This window comes from Dipodomys merriami, unplaced genomic scaffold, assembly GCF_024711535.1.
Source record: "Dipodomys merriami isolate MVZ:Mamm:240054 unplaced genomic scaffold, mDipMer1.0.p SCAF_8, whole genome shotgun sequence".
NCBI classification, from domain to species: domain Eukaryota; kingdom Metazoa; phylum Chordata; class Mammalia; order Rodentia; family Heteromyidae; genus Dipodomys; species Dipodomys merriami.
In genome coordinates this window covers 37,547,626-37,563,280 of record NW_027206401.1, presented here as the reverse complement: position 1 = coordinate 37,563,280, position 15,655 = coordinate 37,547,626, and the positions used below count along the sequence as shown (strand labels likewise).

The following is a 15,655-nucleotide window of genomic DNA, read 5'->3' as shown; positions in this document are numbered from 1 at the left end:
CCCCCAAAAAAAAAAAGAATGTGTGTTTACTCTTTAGAGAAAGATGTGTGTGTGTGTGTGTGTGTGTGTGAGAGAGAGAGAGAGAGAGAGAGAGAGAGAGAGACCTGACAACAGGTGTACTGTAGTGTGGAGTGGTTGCTAGAGTTAGGGAATGTAATCTTTCCTTGTGTGCAGACAGTCAACTAGATCTACATTTCTTTTATCTTGTGCTGTTCAGTTTCTGAAAGGAAACTGCTTTCTGGGTGATGCAAATTTGTCTGCTTTCATTGTGAGACAACAAAGGACATTCTAGGTGAATCTGGAGCACACTGGGCCAAGTAAATTAAACTAGAAACAGAAAGATAACCAGCATTATATGATCTAACTAGAGGAATATACATAAGCAAAGTATTAAAAGCATATATTTTTATGGAGTTATTTTTTGCTGTTGTTTGTATCATTTTCTTTTAAACTTTATTTTCTTTTTTGTAAAGGTGTTGTACAGAGTGATTATGGTTGTATAAGTAAGGTAATAAATACATTTCTTGTCTAACATTTTCACCCACTTGCTCGTTTTTCTCCCCGTATCCCTCCCCACTCAACTCCCCCATCCCAAAGTTGTAAAGTTCATTTCCAACCTAGTGTCTTGTGAGCTTCACTGTTGCATTGGTTCACCCTTTGTCCTTGTTTCACCATGTTGTTATTCTCCTTCCCTTCCCCAAATCAGATAAAAGTATATACAAGACACAGGGTAGCAGAATCAAAAAGAGTGACTATCAGGGATAAACCAAACGGGGAAAATGGAAAGAAACAATGAACTTGATACAGTACATGTCAATAAGGCCAACAACAACAAAAAGACCGCTGTTTCCATATCTGGGAGTTCATTTCAATTAGCATCATTTTATGTGGTCATATGTACATAGCTATTGAGCTGTTGAGATCCTCTGCTAGGAGTATCCTAGACATATGCTAATTATTACAAATGAGGGAAACCATAGACTGTGGACTTCTGGGCAAGGGCTTTTGAAGGGAAAGAAAATATTTTCAAACCATGGCTGAGGGACACAGCATTAGGAAGTACTGTGGCCTTTTGTTTAATGCCAGTTTTCCAAAATGATATGCAAAGTTCCTGATGGGATTTCTGACACTTTCCCAAAATATAGTATCTTGGTGTCTGAGAAGAACTCTGAGGATCACCTTCTGACCTCTCTCTTTTTACTATGAAGTAGTACTTATGACCTACATATGAGACATGCATATTCCTAGAAAATATAGAATTTGAGTCAGTATAAGAAAGTTTGTGTGTGCTTATGTAAGTGTGTGTGTGTGTGTGTGTGTGTGTGTATGTGCACACATGTGCATGTGTCTGTTCATGGAGCTTGAACTCTGGTTCTGGGTAATGTCCTTAAGTATTTTTGCTCAAACTAGTGCTCTACCATTTGAACCACAGCTCCACTTCTAGCATTTTGAGGGTTAATTGGTTATAATAGTCTCATGGGCTTTCCTGCACAAGCTGACTTTGAACTGCTGAGCCTCAGATCTCAACCTCCTGAGTAGCTAGGATTACAGGCATGAGCCACTGGCACCCAGCTTAAGACAAATTTGATAATGGGCACATTGCATTCATTTCCTTATGGTACATTTATCATGATGCCATTTGTAGATGTAGCTCCAAAGCTCAAATAATTTGGTTGGTAATGGGAATTGGAGATGGTGTTTGCATATTGAGACATTTGTATCACTCATATTTCTTTCCTGGCCTGATACTTCCATTGATTCTATTTTAATGCTTACCCTATTCTGTTTGGCATGGTAAGCAAATATATAGTCAGGGCTTCCAAGGAAGTTTAAAAGTGTCTTGAATGGAAATATATGTATACGTATATATGTATATGTATATATATATGTATATACCAAATATACATATATATACAATATATACATATTCTCTCATTGTACCATGAGGAGCTTTTGTCTTGATGAACCAATCATAGTTCATGTCAAAAGAACCAATGTTAAAATGCACTTAGTACACCTGAATTCTAAGCATCATTGACTAACAACACAGTATCCTAAAGACAATTTGTTGCTTACTGTAGTGATTATGAGGCTTTTTGGGAGTTGTGGCTGGCTGCCACTGCCCAGCATCACTAAAGAAAATTAAAATGAGCCTGGTGCTGGTGGCTCTCGCCCATAATCCAAGCTACCAAAGAGGCTGAGATCTGAGGACCACAGTTTGGAGCCCACCTGTGCAGAAAAGTCCGAGACTCTTATTTCCAATAAACTACTCATAAAAAGCCAGAAGTGGTGCTGTTGTTCAAGTGATAGAGTGCTATCGTTGAGCACAAAAGTGCTCAGGGACAGAGCCCAGGCCCTGTGTTCAAGCCTCAGGACTGAAAATGAAATTCAAATGCACAATGCTAGCTCAGGAAATAAAATCCAAATAGAAATTTTAAAGATAGTTTTTACTAAATGTGAATGCTTTAGCACCATTGTAGTTAAAAGTGGTAATTTCTATCATCCTTAAATCAGAGACTATCGCATTTTGCTTTCTGGTAGATTCAAAAGTTCTTCATACATGCTGGGAGTGTTGTTTGTGAGATGACAATCATAAAAATTCAATTTCCAGGAAGTCCTCAATTGTGTCAGATACATACAACCCAACTTCATTTTCTGATAGATAGCTGATTTTCAGGTCCTGATCTCTGTGTTTTCAACCACCACTTGATTACTTGATATTGATTCCTAATTAGTTCACTTCATTTGAGATTTATTGGGCATTCTAAATGATAGACTATATCTTGACTCCAATTAACCTAACTACAGTGATTTATCCCTCATACACACACAAAAACCCAAACTGGGTGTTGGTGATTCAGGGCTGTGATCCTAGCTACTCAGGAAACTATATATTTACTTATTTTTGTAACAGTTCTGGGATCTGAAGGCTGTCCCTTAACTCTGACTTTGGATTGATGCTCTATCACTTGAGCCATAATTCCACTTCTGGTTTTTATATTTGGTGGGTTTTCATGGTCAATGAGAGAAAAGTGTCTCATGGACTTCGTTATACTAGCTGGCTATGAACCAGAATGCCCAGACCTCAGCCTCTTGAGTAGTTAGGACTACAGATATGAGCCACCCAGCTCCATGGCCTTCTGAGTTTTTTTACAGAGCACTACAAATGTTTTCTTGACGCTTTATGTTTGACCTTTGCTCAATATCAGAGTACTATATATGTAAATGAGTTATAATTATATTGTATAACTAGCAGAATAATATGGACAAACATGCCATGATTTATTTATACTGTTCCTTTTATTCAAGTAGGGATTCTAGCGGACAGGGAGAAAGTTCAAGGGGTCATATTTTATCTCTTTCTTTCCTTCTTATGGCCATGTCCTTTTATCCTTAAACTCCCCTTTAGAAATGAGATTTGATCAGATCCTCTTGAGTAGCCATGCCAAGGGGCATGATGATTCTACCGTTTTTTTTTTTGTCTCTTAGGAAGTTTTACTAGCTGACTCACCTTCCTCAGAGCTGACTTCAGCACTGACTTTGCCTGTTCTACCTGTTACCCATCCATCACCTTCTATTGTCAGTCAACTTCTAACCTTCCTTTGCCTTCTTTCATTGCCACACTCTAAAACTCCAGTTTCTCTGCTATTATTTATGATTTATTGCCTTCTGGCCTAGGAAAGTAATAAGACACAAAAACAGTAAAGATAAGCCTGATAAAATAGGAAGGAAAATATCAACTGCTCAGAGTTTTTGGGTTGTTGTTGTTCCAACAATTGTATTTTATTATCAATATTATTGTGTTTTTAAAAAATTAGGTCTATTGCATTGCTATTTTTTGAAGCTTGTTTTGTTTCATCAACTCTACTGTATTGGATGTTGGTATAATTTGTGGAGGGGAAGGGAAAAAACAAAAAGTTTTAATAGGGATACAGGTAGACCCATTGCAACAATGAGATGTACAAGTCGTTATGTTGAAAAACGAACTTTACAACTTTGGGGGGGTGTTGGGGAGGGCTAGGGGCGGTGAGGGGGGAGATGGGAAGGGATAGGAAGGGGAAACAAAGGAGGAGGCAACAATGCTTGATAAGAAATGTACTCATTATCTTGCCCATGTAATTGTAACCCCTCTGTACAATATTTTCACAATGAAAAAAAAAGACTAAATTAAGCACCATTAACTTTCTGAATGCATTGATACTCATGTAGTTTGGTTTTCAGCTGATTACAACAAATCAATACAAAAAATGCTGTGGTCACAAAATCTAGAGTATTGTAGTTCAAAGTACCATAGGCAGAAAAATTGTGAGACTAAATCCCCAAACAACAAGCAAAGAGCTTCGTTGGGTGTGTGGTTCAAGCAAGTAAGAAAGGAAAGCAAGGTCGAAACAACTGCATAGGAAAAAATGTAATTATGGTACTTGATGAAAATACCCTACTTCTAAGATCTAATTAAGTGACATAGAGACGATAATACAAAATATTGTGTAACATATAAGAATTTTAAATTCATCACTAGATTGGAAGTTCTATGAGAATAAGGATTTCTGTGTTATTTTGTTCCCACCTCCCAAAGGAAGCTGGGGCAGAGGCTCTATAATATGTGAATGAGTTCATTAATCAGTTTAGTCTTACTAGGTATATTACATATAGCATGTCAAAATTAATTTGCACTTTTATGTCTCATTTTGAAAAGCATGAACATGACAATGACAGCTAAAGGCTAACACATCGACATGATAATTGAGTCCTAGGCTCCAGTTGAGAGGTGTATGAGTTATATACTTTAAAATTATTAAAAGTTTTATTATATTTAAATAAAACATTTTCTCCCCTAAACCTTAAAACATATTTCACTTTTCACACTTCATTTCAGATTCATTTTGTGCCAACTTCCAGTCTAATGCAGATAAAAATACATGAGTTATTGGTATGCTCCTTAAAACTAGTCGTGAAGAGTGGAAATTCTGAAAAGTCCTCATTACAGATGCCAGTGGAATGAAGTGTCTTTACCTCCAGCAAGTGCTGATGTGCAGATTTAAGACTATCTGAGAAATCAGTAAAGTTGCCCAGGAGAGTTTTATCATATTATTCATTGAACTCTGTCCATGATGCAGTAATTGCTTCTGGTACCATTTTTCTTTTCCTTACACAGGTTATTATTTATCTTTATGCCATGTGAAAAAGAGAAAGAGAATTTAAAAGAGAGTCATAACTTGATATAAAACTATCTTTTGACACAGTGTAACTGGAGATGGGAATCTTAGGTAGAAAATGGTGTCTTACTTATCAGAATTAAATATGAGGACAGTAACACTTGATATTATAGAGATATATAAATACTAAAAGAAGCAGTCAGTCCTGCATTTTCTTCTAGTGATATACAAATCTGTTTCTTTCAGACTTTAATATTTCAAGAATTAGCATATTTTCTATTATAGATATTTTCTTACTAGCTTGTAGATGAAGAAAATCAAATTAATGTGTACAATGACTACTTGAACAATTTCAGCTAATGTGATTTAAATAGTAAACATTTAAAAATGATATTTGCTACATTTTTGTTCTGTGCACAATTATATCCTCCCTGTATCTTACTCATTCTTAAGTAATTATTAATTTTATCTTAATTTTCTAATGTTAAATCACATGGAATGGGGCTGGGAAGGTGGCTTGGTGGTAGAGTGCTTGCCTTGCATGCATGAGGCCCTGGGTTCGATTCCTCAGCACCACATAAGCCGAAAAAGCCAGAAGTGGCACTGTGGCTCAAGTGGTGGAGCGCTAGCCTTGAGCTGAAGAGCTGAGGGACAACATCCAGGCCTAGAGTTCAGGCCCCGCAACTGGAAAAAAAAATCACACGAAATGCAAACTCCACCATGAATATTTCAGAACAGCTATTTAAATAGAACAATGATTTAATCAACAAATTTAAAAAATCAATACACATAATGTTATCTGAATCCAATGCACTTGACCTGCTACCTTTTTAAATTCTGAAACTTTATTTAGTTAATATGATATATCACTATTTAGAGAAGATGCATTCTTATGTAGAAAATAAATTTTCCAGGTAATGTATATATTTATTTTTTCTTTAATGTTATGCAGTCTAATCAGAAATACCATCTGTGTGTGTGTATATATATATATATATACATGCCCCTGGACTTATATATGTATATAATATATACATACAATAATAAGGCAATATACTATGTATTTATTATGGAATGTGATATGGACAATTGTTCACTGGCAAGAGGCTTGTAAATGATGACTGAAAGTGTTTTGACTCTGGAATCATATTGTGATAGTAAGTGCCCCAGCACTATGGTTACCTGGATTGTATACTGAGTGGAGGTAAAAATAAGTAAATATTAAAATAGCACCTTTCCTTTCTTTTTTTCTTCCTAAAATAGAACAAGTAATATTATAATATTACTGATTTCACATTATTATGGGGATTATATAAATTAATTAAAGCAAAGCACATATAACATAGCCTGGCTCATCCTGACTGCATGTAAAATATTAGACAATGCTAGCACTTATAGTACCTGGAGTTTAACAACTTATCTGTCTTTGTGCCTTTTAATTAAGAAAATGAAATTTATCTTTTTTTATTTGAAGGTATTAAACTTACTAGAGCCTAAGAATGAAGTCCTAAGTAGTTAATCTACAACCAGTATGCTTCCTTTGATTGCCATTCTACTAGCCCAGAATTTTCAGACTCTTCCCTTTTGCACAGGGCTTTCCTCAAACTTTAGTCCTTTGGACATGGGATAGAGACTTGAAGATACGTTACAATTTGTTTAAAAAAACATCAAGTTAGGGCATCTGTATTTAATAGAGGCACTTACTTGTCATAATGTTTTTCCTTCACGTTCAGGTTTTCTATTGACCAGAGAATCTGTTGCCACTCAATTCACTTCCCCAAATCATTTTATCTGTAAACTTTCAGGAAACATAAGGAATTATATTGCCAGATAAATCACTCAAGTCTAGTTCAGCAGTGTAAATTAGCATTTATTCCCATTACAGTAGATGTTATGGTGAAATTATGCAAAAGTGAGTGAGCACAAGAAAGAGATCCTTGAATACACACACACACACACACACACACACACACACACACACACACACACACACACACACACTCAGTTCAAAGGGCTGCTTAGCCAGAGTCTTTCCCTTTTAGGACAAGGAGGACATTGTGTGATTTGCAGAAATGCATTCTCTAATGTAGAGGACTAAGAGGCCTGGAAAGGTAGTAAGGTAAATGGATGTTACCAATACCTGGGGCAGAAGAACACAATTTCCATCATAAATGCATGGAATAAATTTTATATGTGATAAGATGGCACATAAAAATCAGATTGTATCTGGACCATCTCTTTAACTTATAGTGAGGCCAAATATTTAAGTAATGAATATTGTTACAGATTTTTTTTTGTAAGCTATATTTTTGTATATTTAATTGCTATTTTAATGTTACAGATTTTTTTATTCCTTTTTATTTATCTACAACAATTTAGCAAATGTGTTTCTCTCCCAAATGATGTTACGGTGTTATAATCAATATAGAAGAGCTTGAACTTAGATTCAAGCTCCTTTGTCTCTTCTCAATTGTTCATTACCTCTTTTTTTAGCTATCAGACTGGGGAAATTTAAACTCTTCACATTTGAATAGTAACTGTAATGTAGTCTATATAAAAGGTTGGAGCATATGAAAATGTACTTAATATCATAAATCATTAGAAATCTGCACATGTAAACAACAATGAGGCCATTTATAAGAGCCAAAATCCAGACCCTTGACCATAACAAATTCTAATGATGAAGGGAGACAATAAGAACTCTTCTTCATAACTCATCGAAATGCAGTGCTACAGTCACTTTGGAAGATTGGTTCTGTCTGGAACCAAGCAATCTCTTAATGAACGTCCCACAGTTGAGCTCCATGGCATTTGCAAATATGAACTGTGAATTTATATCCACACAAAACCCAGAACATAGATGTTTCTAGCAGTTTCGTTTATAACTACCAAAACTTGGAAGGTACCAACATTTTCTCTAGTAGATGAAGGAACAAATTAATTGTGAATGCAAACCATGTAAACTTGTTCAGCAGTAACATGAAATGAACTACCAAACAATGGACAAACATAGAGGAAAGGTCAGTGCATATTTGTACTTATTACCTTGCTTATGTAATTATAACCCCTCTGTCCAGTATTTTCACAATAAAAAATACATTAAAAAAGCAGAAAATGTTATATGAGCCTATCTACAGGCAAGAGTCTAGAGATATCCAAAAGATTAATGGTTGCCTCAAGTTAGAGAAGGAGGGAGGAGCAGACAGGGCACTAACTCAGTCTGAAACTTAGAACATGTGTACTCAGTTAAAACACAAATGTTTGTTAGCTGGGCACTAGTGGCTCACACCTTTAATCCAAGCTACTCAGGAGGCTGAGTTCTGAGGATCAAGGTTCAAACCAGCCAAGGTGGAAAGTCTATGTGACTCTTATCTCCAATAAACCGCCAGAAAACCAGAAGTGGCTCTGTGGCTCAAGTGGTAGAGGGCTACCCTTGAGCTGAAGAGATTAGAGACAGTGTCCAGGCCCATAGTTCAAGCTCTATGACTGACAAAAAAAAATTACAAATGTTTATGTGGCATGCTTGTTAGAGTCTCATAGAGTTTTGGTTTTCACTGTTTTATTCTTCATTTTTATCATGCTCAATTCCTTCACATACTGTATATAACTTTAGTAAGGGAGCTACTGTTTTCACTTCAATGTCATTGATTTCAGAGCTTTGTATTTACTATGTCCTTATCTTGAAATATTCTCTCCCTATCTCTCAATATTTTCAAATAATTAGAGTCCTCATCTTTTAGGTTTTACTGTACATCTTACCGCATTTGAAAGTATGTGAACTTATATTACTCAATTTTATCTTATCTTTCTGAGTACCTTGCAGTTTTTCACATTTCTGACCAGTTTTATATTTTGGTAACACATATCTGGTTCTATTTGTTTGAGCATTTATTATCTACTTCTTTAATTATTCTATATCATGAATTTCATGGTTGAAAGGTTTCTTTTTTATTTCCTTTATGAGAGGGCTAGCTTTCGATAGGTGCTTCACAAAATAAGTTTGGATGAATATTTAAGCACTTGATATGTGTTCATTTAACTGAACTTAAAATGGTTATTACTTTCTCCATTTTAACTATATAAAGCAGCTGTAATTTGCATATTTTTAGGACAATGAATCATTATGTATCTAGAAATTATCATTCTGATTCTTAGTAAATTCTATTTATATGTCAAATGAATTATTTTTCATTCATGCCAGAGATATTATTAAAAGAGCACAACAGTAATTAATAGAATAACTCCAATTGGGATATTATATTCACTTTGAAATTGTGTATTATTTTATATCATGTATCACATAACATATTTATTTTGGTATTAGATGGACAATATATAAACTTTTATCATCCAATTATATTGAGAGTTAAATATTTTCTCATAAAGTATGATTATTTCCTGAGTTCTTTCCTTCTTTTCTTAACATTTTAAACTGTATTAAATAATTTTCTCTTAGGAGAAAATTAAGCTAGCTTTTTTCCTAAATTAATGCAAATATATCAGTCTTACAAGAAAAGCTGTCATTCTGATGGTAAGTCACATGGTTAATTGATATCTCCTTGCTTCATATTCAATGTTTCCAGGAAGAACCTTATGTTCTGTTTAAGAAGTCCGACAAACCTCTCTATGGGAATGATCGATTCGAGGGCTATTGCATTGATCTCCTCAGAGAGTTGTCTACGATCCTTGGCTTTACATATGAAATCAGGCTTGTGGAGGATGGAAAATATGGAGCCCAGGATGATGCTAATGGACAATGGAATGGAATGGTTCGTGAACTAATTGATCATGTAAGTCTCTTATTATTTAATACTTTGAGCAGGTTGTTAGATTTGCTTTCTCTTTATTTATAAGAGTTCAAGTGGTATATTTCAAGTAGGTATTTTCTTCAATAATTATATTCAAAATATTTGTTATTTTCATCATTGAATCTAAGAAAACTATATACAATCTAGGAGAAACCGATATTTGTCTTAAATTTATATAAGGGTTTAATATTTTGAAATAGTTGATTTTAATTTCCAAGTTGGGATTGATTTTACAGCAGTGTATATTTTCTTTATTTTTTTAATGGCAACTTTCTAATCCACAGAGGGGATAAGTGATGCAGAGTAAATTTTATGCTAAATGTTGCATGAGCTAGAGCAAGATACCACTTAGTTTAATAGCTAATTCGTTCTATAAGAAAAAGAGTAGAATTAGATAACATAAAAATCAAATAAGAATACTACGTTGATTGAATGTTATATAAGCCTTTTTTATTTAATTGAAAAAAATTGGTCAGAAAAGCATTATCAGAACTTCTCTGTTGATAGTGTCAATTCATCTCTTTGAAATAAAAAATTTATAAAATAAATAACAGAACATTGATTTTCATTTTCAGTTTCATGATATTTGCTTGAAATTTTTCAATAATAAAAGGTACATAATTATTACTAAGATAAGAATTCCACAAAATAACTAAAACATTTTTTTCTCAAAACTGTTAAGACCAGGGCTGGGAAGGTGGCTCAGTGCTAGAGCGCTTGCCTTGCATGCATGAGGCCCTGGGTTCGATTCCTCAGCACCACATAAGCAAAAAAAGGAAAAAAGCATGAAGTGGCGCTGTGGCTCAAGTGGCAGAGCGCTAGCCTTGAGCTGAAGCGCTGAGGGACAGCGCCTAGGCCCAGAGTTCAGGCCCCATGACTGGACCCCCCCCCCCAAAAAAAACTATTAAGACCACTATAAACTCCAAATATAAATTTGCACTAATAAAACATTAATTTACACAGATTTTTGAAAATACTTTATTGCTATTAATTCATTACTGCAACTAAAAAATAAGGTATTCTGATCTCTGAAATAAAGATAGAAAGAACTTTAGAGAAGAGAGAAATTAGGCTTTGGTTAGAAGCAGAATAGCAACATTACGTATGGTTTCTAAATTTCTTTATTTCTTCAGATTTTTTCTTGTAATAATTTGGAACTTACTAAATATGATAACAAGTTCTAGACATTTCAGTTTACTTCTCAGAATTTGGTGAAGTAGAACATTTATATGTCAACTTTGTAGTCCATTGGAAAATGATAAAACATATCCGAGTGCTTACATTTGAATTTTACGTTAGTTCTATTAACATAGCCATAAATACTAGAATTATATCTGATGCTGCTTAAGCAAAAATTATCATTTATTAGTCTAGAGGGAGCAAATGGACCCAGATGTGTTATACGCCAAACATCAGGATTTAGACTCTGGATTTTAATTATAATTACTTTCTGCCTTCTGCATTTGTTTTACTCTCTTCAGCATGTGTCTCTCAAGAGGTGGCAAAAAGAGTTGCCACTAAGGAACTCTAGATTAACCATGCAAGCAGAAATATAGCAACTTTAATAATTTCATTTTAGAACCCAAGTAGATCTTATCTCATCTGATTTTAGTAGTTAAGAATATACCTACCACGAGTGACAATTTCAAAATAAAAGTCATAAAATATGTTGTGGAAGGAATCCCAAACAAATTATCTAGTTCAGAGGAAAGTAGTCTCATTGGATTATTTGGAGCAAATACTTAAGCAAAATCCTAGATTATATCCAGTAAATCAACATAGATTTTGAATAAGGAGCCCGTTTTATTTTTTTATGAGTAAATTAAAGTGTTTATTCTTGAATAAAGTGGAGTGAAGCCTGCATAAAGAAATTCAATGAATGGAACTCTGAATAGACAGTTTATGGGAAAATTAGGCTGAGATTATTTACACTAGTACATCTAAGTCCATCTTATATTTTTCCTTGTAAATATCTCCAAAGTACCCAAAAAGCAATGTGACCCAATCATTTCTCTATTGTACCTTTTTCTTCCTGCAGAGTCAGCAATTCAATAAGGGCTCCAAACTAAAATTTAGTTCTCATATCTAGTTAGTTCTCACTATCCCATGGTTTAGCATGCTTCTTAGAGAACACTGAAACGTACCCAATTCTCTCCATACTCACTGACACTGGATAATATTTCCATATGATCATGTTTTCCTTCAAATTTGTTATTATCCATATATTGTTTAGTAAGAGTTATACTTTTGTGTTCAGTCTCCCAACACAAAAATTGTGTAGGAATGGAGTCAACAGGACTCCTGAGCTGCAGATCCAAAAACCTGGAAAGGAAACACAAAGTCCTCATTATCTATTGATGAGACACTGCCTTAGACCAGGCTTTTATCCTACATGGAATGCCACAGTTCCTAGAAATGATACACATGGGAAGCCAAGTCTCCCCTCTTGTGAAATCTTCTCTGTTCTCAGTGTTGAATTACTGCATTTCTGATACTACCAGCATCGGGTTTCTGCATCATCCTTTAAAATTGTTCTGTCTAGTGGCTCTCAGGATACGTCTCACATAGGTGCAGAATGGGCATCATTTACAAACTAATAAGATATGCACAATTTTTGGTCTCTACCCTTAGATCTACTGATCTACTACCTTAGTTTTTCTTTCTTGTTTCAAAATAAAATCAAAGTGTAAGCATACTTACAATGCAAAACCAAGCAAAAACTTAGTTCAGGCATTGAGTAAACATGAAATGTGCAAACTATTCACAATGCAGACTTATTTTTCTGTAGTCTCATTTCTGTGTAAACAAATTTAATATTCACTTTCATATATCAAAGTACACATCTAAGACAGAGCTTTGAAGGAGATATATTCATTGGACACTTTTTTTTTATTAATTTTGTATTAGTAACATACTTCCTTTCCACATAGTGACAAAGAAGTTCAAGATAAAGCAGTCAAGAGTGGGTACACCTCTAACCTTAGCAGTAAGGAAGATTAGGTTGTAAGTCCACACATCAGAGCTGGCCTGGGCAATTGGATGACCCCATCTGCAAGACCAACAAAAGCATAACTGGACTGGTGACATCATTCAGTGTTACACTGTTTGCCTAGCAAGTGTGAGGCCCTCAGTGTTACACACACACACACACACACACACACACACACACACACACACACACACACACACAATATCCAACTGGGGAAGCTTTTCCTTAGGATATTTGGAAAAATTTGGAGAAATTTTTGATTGTCAAAGATTATGCTCTACGCTCCTAAATATCTACTGATACCATCTAGAAGCACAGATTCATTTTCTCCACCTATTAAAGAATTAAAAGGCAGGAAAATGTTTAAGGTAAATAGGATAAATTTATTTGAAAGCAAAAGTAAAGCTGTGAAGGAAAGTAGAGGCAGATGACACCCAGAGAGAAGCCCCAAAAAGAGTCCAATGGAGTCTTATTGGAGCATGGTATATGATCTTACTGGATATGATTTATATATATATATATATATATATATACACACACACACACACACACACAGAGATATATGTATACACTGATTGCTTGGTGACCTATGCATGTACCATCCTGGCACTTGAGTTAGGTCCATATGTATCATATTTATTGGGAATTTTAATACAGTGTAAGATTTGATTACACATCTATGTATATGTATATATATATATATGTAAATATATATATACAAGTATATGTATATGTATAAATATATGTATATATAAATATATGTAAACATATGTGTATATATGTATATGTGTATGTATATTTGTGTCATATATATGTATATATATATATATATATATATATGACTCCTCCCATATATCCTTCCTTGGCCTTTATACTGATTGCTTGGTGGCCTATGCATGTACCATCCTGGCACTTTTTTCTTGTTGAATGTTCACCCAGGGAATTATTAGAAAGTAATCTAATGGGAGTCCAAGGCACTATGCCCGCATCATGATAGGCCACACTATCAGTCACTTGGTGTAACTTCCACTTTTTTATTCCTACATAATAGTTCCTCTTTCTTTCCCTCATCACCATTCCACAAGACAACCCCTTACACAAAAGAAGTATCTGTCCCAGTGTTAATTGTACTGTAGTTGATATACTCTCCTCTAGACATATCTTAGTCTTCTCATCCTTTTTAGAAAGAAAGAGATCCTGTTCCTATGTCTCAACAAAATTCATGCAGTGATAATAGTGATAGAGATTAAGTCAATTTCTCAAGCACGAACAAGTGCCCACCTCAGAACTAATCCACAAGGCTGAAATTAGGAGGTAGTAGATGGATTGTACCATCATGAATCATTTGTGCATACCTGGCAATGTGTGATTGAGTCAGGTCCATATGCATCATATTTATTAGGAATTTAATACAGTGTAAGATTTGATTACATGAAAGGTTAAACAGGATTTATTTTCCTTGTTTAAATTCTTCAAAATGTGACCCAGCTTGTCACAACTTTAATTTTTAGAAAATAAAAATGTTAGTGATGTTTTTGAAAGGTTAATGATATTTTGTTCTACTAGAGTGGAAGTTAAGAAAACATTTATATTCTTTCCCTTTCTAGATGACATACTTTAAAAACATTTTAAATATAGGAGATCCTTCCATCATGCTGAGATTTTGAGCTTTTCTAATGTCTGGGGTGACCTGATTCATTCTAATTTGAAATTTGTTGCTCATCTGTAAAAAAACTGATCATTTTCATGAGCCATGGGACTGACCTGACTCGAAATTAGGATACCATTTTCTCTTCTTAATTTACTGCCTCCATAGTTGTATGGTTGTAGTACACTTTCTTTCATCTATCTGCTTCAAATATATAAAAAATAACAGGGAGACATAAATAATATGAATGAAACGTTCGGAATATAACGGTATTTATTGAACAAATGGCATAAATATTCCTCAGTGTTCCTGATAACAAATGTTAAACTCAAACACCATGCTCCTTAGAAACCAGGCTTTGTATTTTTCAAATGTTTTTATTCTTACTTTGTCTTCCATGAGAAGCTTTTACCTAAGGACTAAGCAGAGAAAAAAAACAGTGCTATAGTTCCTATCAAAATTAAAACATCATTAAAAGTTTCTGCATATTTTACGAGTATTTGAGCAAGTTCTTTGCTCCTCAAGCTACCTTAGCTACTTAGCCTAAACACCTTAGTAAGGAATCCACAGAAAATCAGGAATGCACACAGTATATTAAGTTTGACATAAATTTTCCTTGTAGCTTTGGCTTCTGTATCGTCTTTATAGCTAATAATTCATTTCTGGCCTCAGGAGACATTTGTTGAGTATGTCTTTTTGTATGAAAACCAACTAGAATTATTCATTAGCGTGAGAGGAAACACCTAAGCTGCAATAAGCTAGCAATATTATGAGGCTACTTAAAAGTGACAAGGGCAGTTAAATTACTTTCAAGTCTCCTGTGATGTTTGCCTTGGCATAGAAAAACCTTCAGATGATTTATGCTTGTAAACACCCATATATAAGCTAATAAAGCACTACATAAAAATATCAGTATGTACTAGTTAAACATGGGCCTCACTTGTGTCCCCACCCTCCAGTTTTTCATCCAACCAATGAAACTCAAATAGTTGCGGCTTCATTATGGATTAGATAATTCCTGGCTCTGATAACTTTTCTAGGGTTGAAATTACAC

At 34.5% G+C, this 15,655-nt stretch overlaps 1 protein-coding gene across 4 annotated transcripts in view; it reads left to right on the top strand.

Moving 5' to 3' along the window:
- Grik2 (glutamate ionotropic receptor kainate type subunit 2) overlaps positions 1-15,655 on the top strand; it is a 560,382-nt gene that overhangs the window by 385,114 nt on the left and 159,613 nt on the right. For all 4 annotated transcript variants that reach the window (XM_070011020.1, XM_070011019.1, XM_070011017.1 and 1 more), the window contains one exon: positions 9,740-9,946. In XM_070011020.1, coding sequence (XP_069867121.1) covers positions 9,740-9,946 — 207 coding nt within the window. The remainder of the gene's footprint in view (positions 1-9,739; positions 9,947-15,655) is intronic.